Source organism: Malurus melanocephalus, unplaced genomic scaffold (genome assembly GCF_030028575.1).
Source record: "Malurus melanocephalus ecotype Western Australia unplaced genomic scaffold, MMel_1.1 scaffold_1258, whole genome shotgun sequence".
Classification (NCBI taxonomy): domain Eukaryota; kingdom Metazoa; phylum Chordata; class Aves; order Passeriformes; family Maluridae; genus Malurus; species Malurus melanocephalus.
Genome location: NW_026624490.1, coordinates 11,327 through 18,332, shown reverse-complemented (window position 1 = coordinate 18,332; position 7,006 = coordinate 11,327). Strand labels below are relative to the sequence as shown.

Sequence of the window (7,006 nt, the reverse complement as noted above, 5' to 3'; positions counted from 1 at the left end):
TTTTTTTTTCTTTTTAAAAGGCAAGAATGTTCTTGCACAAAAGTAGGTTAAGATAACCGAGTTCTCATAAATTTATTTACTGAATCGAAACACTTCCGTTTGGCAAGAAGTTCCATCTGTCGTAGTTCCCCTCCTTGCACTTCGGATGGGGCTGCACCTGGAAGAGCTCCAGCAATACTGGGACGAGACAATTTCATTGCAGGTGGAGTTTGCTGCCTTATTTCTCTTCTTCTCGTGTCAAAAAAACCTCAAATTCGGTGGGACATTGCATGGATTGGGGATTTGGTGAGTTTTTGGGAGATTGRTGTGAAAATCCACGTTCCTGGTTCTCAGCACTTCAGATCCTTCCTTGCCAGGAGCGTGGACTTGGGGGACCAGGACACTTCCAGGAGGTGATGTTGATCAGAAAYGATGGAAAAACACCCCAAAAATCCCCATTGAGTCATTTTTAGTCTGTGAGAGGTTGAGCTCTGGCCCCCTTGTCCAGCACATCCATGGCACGGGTGGCACGGGTGTCACTGTCCCCCCAAGGGTGGCACTGCCCTGGTGGCCACGTGAGGGGTCAAGCTTGGCAGGACCAAGCCCTGGGTGTGCAGGGATGTGCCCCAAAACCACACTGACCTCACCTGTGAGCTGCAGGGCTCAAAACAGCTTCAAAACCACGGGAAAACAGGAGCACTGCAGCCTTTCCATCACTCGTGGGCCTGTCCAGAACACAAAATTGAGCTTAGCAAGCCGGGGATTTATTTATTTTAAGATTTTTAGCTTTTACAGAAATAACCAGCCCTTTTTTTGGGTTGATCTAACCTTGGCTAATGCCCCACAAATGCAGTTGGGGGTCAAAGCTGTTCCTTTAGGGGGGCTGSTGGCACGAGAGGTGGAAAGGAGAGAATTTCGTTCCCCTCCTGGCACCAGGGAAACACCGAGCACTTCAYGGACTGAACTTTGGGCTTTGAGCTCTTCCCAGATCGGTTCTCTGCGTGTCTCTGTGTCTGTGTGACAACCTGGTACTTGAAAAAAAAAAGAGAAAAAAAAAATTTTAGGAAATACTTGATCCTCTGCCTCGTGCCTGCAGGGCCGGAATGGCCCCGACTGTGTCACGCACAAGCGGCTTTGCCGACTGCCCACCAGCAGGCAGATGGAATTCTTTTCCAGGCTTGAAAAACCACCTATTGGGGTGGTTCTAGAGATGCCAAAACAGCAGTTCGAGGCCTGGAAAACATAAAGGTTTTGTTGTTTTTTTTAACCTTTTCCTGTTCAATTTTGTGCTTCCTCTAACRTGGTTCGGGACGAAAGCGTCGTTTTTCGACGATGGGCTGAAAAGAGGCGAAGGTGGAGAGGGAAGGCAGCTTCCTGCTGTGCTCATAAGTGATCTGCCACGCTTCATACAGGGTAAATATTTCACAATTTGCARTGGGAATCATGGGTGGAACCTCACTCCCCAAGAGGATTTGCTCCCGGAGATGTGACCACCACCCCGAGGCCACGGGGTCGGGCTCGTGAGTGCCAAACTGAAAATCCTGGTGAGCAGCAGCTTCTCCAGCAACCCAGCTCGAGCAGGGTGATTGTGGAAACCACCTCTGATTCCCAAGGGTTCTGCTGTCAAAAAGATGGAGGTGGCAGAGTAGGGATGGTGTTTTCTGTCTGAACCTTGGCTGTTTTGCCGTGGGATGGGATGTTCTTGCTAAAACGAGTTTCCATTGTTTCCTGTCTTCTACACCAATATATATATGGTGTATATATTAAACTGTGTAAAATTGTACTTTGTACATAGAACTCTGTACAATATGGAGGTACAGCCCTTTTTTTTTTGTTTGTTTTTTTTGTTTGTTTGTTTTTTCTCCCCTTTTTGGTACAGTATTGTACAGTATTAGGAGTCGATGTGTTGGAAGTGTTCAATCCATACTTGGGGCGCAACGAAAATGTATCCATTGTCATTAGCAATAGTTTTGGAGAAATAAATGTTTTGGGTATGGTGGAAACACTGACCTGAGGGTGCTGCTGTGTGATGTTTGGAGTGGCTGCGTGTGGGAGAAGGGCTGAGCATCGCCTGGAGGGGTTTGGGATCCTCAGGGATGCTGTTGGGGTGGGTGAGGAAGGATCTGTAGGATTTTGGAACACCCAGTGCCATTCTTTGATGGCAGCAGGGTGGGAGTGGGGACACAAAGGATGTGATTGGGCAAGGGAATGGCCAGAAGGTTGAAGTGGAATAGATTTAGGTGGGATATTGGGAATTAATTCCTCCCTGGGAGGGTGAATCCTGGAATCCTGGATCTCTGGAAGTGCCCAAGGCTGGGTTGGAGCACCCTTATGGGGCAGAGAAGGTGTCCCTGCTCGTGGCAGGGGGTGGAATGATAAAACCTGAAAGGTTTTTTCCAACCCAATGCATTCCTGAGATCCTGAGGTTCCTCTGATTCCCAATTCCAGCCCATGTTCCCCCACCCCAGACTCGCACGCACCCACCGCAGCAGAATTCCCTGGAGCCAACACTTCCCTCGCTGTGACCTGATTTAAAAACGCTTAATCTTCATCGTTTTCCTGCAGAGCAYGGACCCCGACTGTCTCGGGAAAGAGGATTTAAGGTTGGGATTATGGATTGGATCATTATTATCATAACCAGCTTTCCCCCATCTCGCGTTTTCAATGGGCCTTTTTGGGAGCCTGGAGGGGGAACGTGGCAGGGCTGTGTCATTTTGGCTTCTTTTTGTTCAGATTTCGAGGAATTATTTATTTAAGGTGAGGTTTGATGTTAAACAGAGGGATTTTGTCCCCACAGAGAGCTTTCCTGGGCTCCCCATCCCACCTCTCCTCCTGTAGGGTTCAGGAGCTGCAAATCCGGGATACTTTTACTCCAAAATCACAGCAGGCTYTGTGGTGACACCCTAAAGCAGGCTGGGCACGCTGCTGGTGGTTTTTTGTGTGTAAAACATGAAATAGGAGTCGGAGAGCAATGGGGTGGCAGAGTTAATGAGGGATTTTTGATGTTCCCTTGGTCACCGTCCATCAGAACGCTGCGATTTATCTGATTTATCCCTGAAATCCTCATCAAACCAAGTGGGTTTGACCCTCCCTCAAACCTCCCTGTGGTGGTTTTTAAAAACAAAACAAAACAAAACAAAACAAAAAACGTGGGGTGCGAGGGGAGGGTTCAGCTCTCAGGGATTTGTCCCAGGGAGCAGATTTGTCACAGGGACACGGTGGGGACACCGCTGTGCTCGTGGGATTTTCACATTTCCTGACCCCGAGGATGAGGTCCTTGCTGCCCACAACTCTCCGCTTGTCCTTTATTCTTTGGGCTTTGCTGCCACCAGCTGGAACAATTAATTTTTGTCACAAATTGGTTTCATTTATGGGTTTTTTATCTCTCAGTCTGTGCCAGAAAGGCTCTCCCACCGCCCCAGGGTTTATCCCCCGTGGGCACATCCAMTCCTGGGGTTCAGATGGGATTGGGGGGTCAGCTGGGAGGATAAACCTGCTCATGGGGCAGCCAGGGAGAGGAAATGAGCTGGGAATTAAAAAAAAAGGCAGCAAAGAAAGGAAAAGGGGGCTGAAAACAGCCAGGAAGGCCTTGGGGACGAGTTCCCTGTGCCACCACCCGTGGGGACAGCAATGGGGACACTGACGGTCCTGCTTTAAGGACACAGCCAGCACAGGCAGAGAAAATAAAACCAGACGGGATTTCAACAAGTCACCCCGGCCCTTTCCCTTCCTGTCAGCTGATCTGCAGCAAAATGACTTCAATYAAAAAGTGATTTCGGGTTTTGTGCGGTTAAACCGACGTCACCGCGCTTCCGCAGCCGCCGCGACTCTGCCGTCCCTTCCCAGCCCCGGCATCCCGGGAAAATCTCCCGGAAAACCTCCGGGAAAACCTCCGGGAAAGGGCCGGGCAGGGCTCTCCATCAGCTCTGGGARGCTTTTCCAGGATCCCTCACACGGGGCCGGGAAAATGAAGCTCAGCAGGAATTACGGAGCTGTGAGGGGTGGAGTCTGTGCGCAGGGTGGTGAAGCGCTGTCGGGTTTTGGCTGCCCCACACTCTGATGGACTCTGGTGGGAGGTTTTATCAGTGAGGACAGAGCTTTCGGACACATTCACGGCAGCCTGAAATGATTCCTGACAGGGGAATGCTGGTGCTGGGCTGGTCAAGGTGAAACCACAGTGAGCAGGGACAGGAGCAGCTCCCCAGCCAAAGTCTGCCCTGTGCGGGCAGCAGAGCGCCCTGAACCGCACATCCTTCATTCTTCATATCCTGGATCCCACATCCTTCATTCTTCATCTCCTGGATCCCACATCCTTCATTCTTCATCTCCTGGATCCCACATTCTGCATCCTTCATCTCTCTGAACCCTACATCCTGCATCCTTCATCCCGCCCTGGATCCCATATCCTGTCCCGCAACCTTCATCTCCCTGAACCCCACATCCTTCATCTCCCTGAACCCCACATCCTTCATCCTTCATCTCCCTGGACCCCATATCCTGCACCCTTCATTACTTCCTGGACCCCACATCCCACCCTACATCCTACATCCCTCCCTGAACCCCACATCCTTCATCTCCCTGAACCCCACACCCTGCATCCTTCATCTCCCTGAACCCCACATCCTTCATCTCCCTGAATCCCACATCCTTCATCTTCCTAAATCCCACATCCTGCATCTTTCATCCCTCCCTGGATCCCATATCCTGTCCCCCATCCTTCATCTCCCTGAATCCCACATCCTGCCCTGCATCCCTCTCTGGACCCCACATCCTTCATCCCCCTGGACCCCACATTCTTTATCTCCCGGAACCCCACATCCTGCATCCTTCATCCCTCCCTGGATCCCATATCCTGTCCCGCACCCTTCATCTCTCTGAACCCCACATCCTATCCTGCATCCCTCCCTGGATCCCACATCCTGTACCCTTCATCTCCCCAAACCCCATATCCTGCCCTGCATCTTACATCACTCCCTGAACCCTGCATCCTTCATCTCCCCGAACCCCACATCCTTCATCCTTCATCTCCCTGAATCCCATATCCTGTCCCGCATCTCTCCCTGGACCCCACATCCTGTCCTGTCCCCCATCCCACCCCGCATCCCCTCTGCATCCCCGACAGGGGGTCCCAGGAGCTCAGTGCCAGCCGCTGCCCGGCGCTGTGTCCATCCCCCTGCCCCTGATCTGGCACCGATCCCCAGGGCTGAGCACCCACCCCGCACCCGGATCCCGATCCGACCCCGCTTCCCAAACCCCTGCCCGGCAATTCCGCTGCTGCCCAGCGCCCTGTGCCATCCCGGCGTGCCCGGGAAGTTTTCTYTCGAGCAGGAAGCTGCAGCATTTCCTCCTCCTGCAGCGTGGCCGGTGCTCGCCGGGCGGGTTTTGCAATCCGCAGGTTTCAGTTCCCGGGGCGGGGAGGTGCCTCTCTCTCCTCTCGCCTCTCCGCTCTTGTTTGCTCCTGAGTTTTGGCATCTGCCGGGGTTCTGCTGCCAGCCAGGCGGGTTCTGGCTGGCTCGGTCCATGCTCACCGGGCTCGCTGCTGCCCAAAAGGAGCGGCTTCGGCCGGCGTTTCCCGGAGCGCTCCGGGCACGGCGGGGCTGGGGCTCGGTGGGCAGCGACCCCCGGGGTGAGCCCCGCGCTTCTCCCCGGACATGCAGAGCACCCCAAACTACCTGTGGAGCACCGAGGACCTCCTGGGCCAGGGGGCCACGGCCTCTGTCTACAAAGCTCGCAACAAGGTGAGCGGGGCGGTTGCGGGGGCAGGAACCCCAAACCCACCGAGCCCCCGGTGCCCCCCGCCCCATGGCTCCGCTCCCGGGAGATCCTTGGCTGGAGGAGCAGCTCAGGGGCTGCTTTGGGTTTTATTTTCGTTTTCCGTGGGGCTCCTTCCCCCGGTCTGCGGGTCTAAGGCGGTTTTTGGGATTCTCACAGCTGGGTCCTGCTCGCCCCATTCCCGAGCGGCGCAGGGGGAGGAAGCTTTTTCCGGGGAATGCCCGGAGGTTTTGAAAAACCCCATCCTTGGCYATTTGCATACTTCATGCAAACACTTGCCAGGCTTGGAACGGGCTCTCCTCCTCGCCAGCCTTTGAAGTGGGTTGAGCAAACTGCAGGCGCGGGGCAGGAGAGGATGGTGCGGGAGCGGGTCGGGATCATCCCCATCCCACGGGGAAATGCCACCCTCGGCTGCAGACGGGAACGGTCTGGGGAGCCCAAAAAACACGGCCACGCGTGGCTGCGGGGACAGGAAGCACCCACAGGGTGCAATTTCTACTAGGGTTGGGTTAGGATTAGGATAGGGTTAAGATTAGGGTTTGGTTTTTTTTGCACAGCAAAAAGTGGGGCTGCTACCCACAGCCTTTTCCCTACCCTTACCTTAAAAAACTGTAACAAAATCCTTTCTCGCTGACAGAAAATGAAACAATTTCTGCTAGGGCTGGGCTAGCGTTAGGTTTAGGGTTAGGTTTAGGGTTAGGTTTAGGTTTAGGGTTAGGTTTAGGGTTAGGTTTAGGGTTAGGGATGCACAGCAGAAAGTAGGGCTACTACTCTCATCTTCACACGGAGGTGAAGAACAGTGTTTGTTTGTGTGCATTTTCATCACCAGTGCCCCAGAGCTCCCAGAGCTGCTTTAGACATGGGTGCCATCACTTTGTGTTTTCTCTTTTCCCTTTTTGCCCAGAAATCAGGGGAGCTGGTTGCCGTGAAGGTGTTTAACAATGCCAGCTACCTGCGGCCCCAGGAGGTGCAGATGAGGGAGTTCGAGATGCTGCGGAAGCTGAACCACAAAAACATCGTCAAATTGTTTGCCGTGGAGGAGACAGTAAGGGAAACCCTCGGGACACCACCAGCCAAGGGAGGGGACCCTGCCCCGGTGTGGGGACAGGCCAGGGGCTGGGGMAGGGCTGGCTGAGCCCTCCTGGCCTGTCCCACCGCAGGGCAGCAGCAAGCAGAAGGTGCTGGTGATGGAATATTGCTCCAGCGGCAGCTTGCTGAACGTGCTGGAGGATCCAGCAAACGCTTTTGGCCTGGC

General features: G+C 53.7%; 1 protein-coding gene across 1 annotated transcript in view; it reads left to right on the top strand.

Moving 5' to 3' along the window:
• The first annotated feature begins 5,097 nt into the window (after positions 1-5,097).
• The window catches only part of IKBKE (inhibitor of nuclear factor kappa B kinase subunit epsilon), a 7,321-nt gene continuing 5,412 nt past the window's right edge, over positions 5,098-7,006 (top strand). Inside the window, exons 1-3 of the mRNA XM_057387577.1 lie at positions 5,098-5,717; positions 6,656-6,796; positions 6,912-7,004. Coding sequence (XP_057243560.1) covers positions 5,631-5,717; positions 6,656-6,796; positions 6,912-7,004 — 321 coding nt within the window. The 5' untranslated portion in view covers positions 5,098-5,630. The remainder of the gene's footprint in view (positions 5,718-6,655; positions 6,797-6,911; positions 7,005-7,006) is intronic.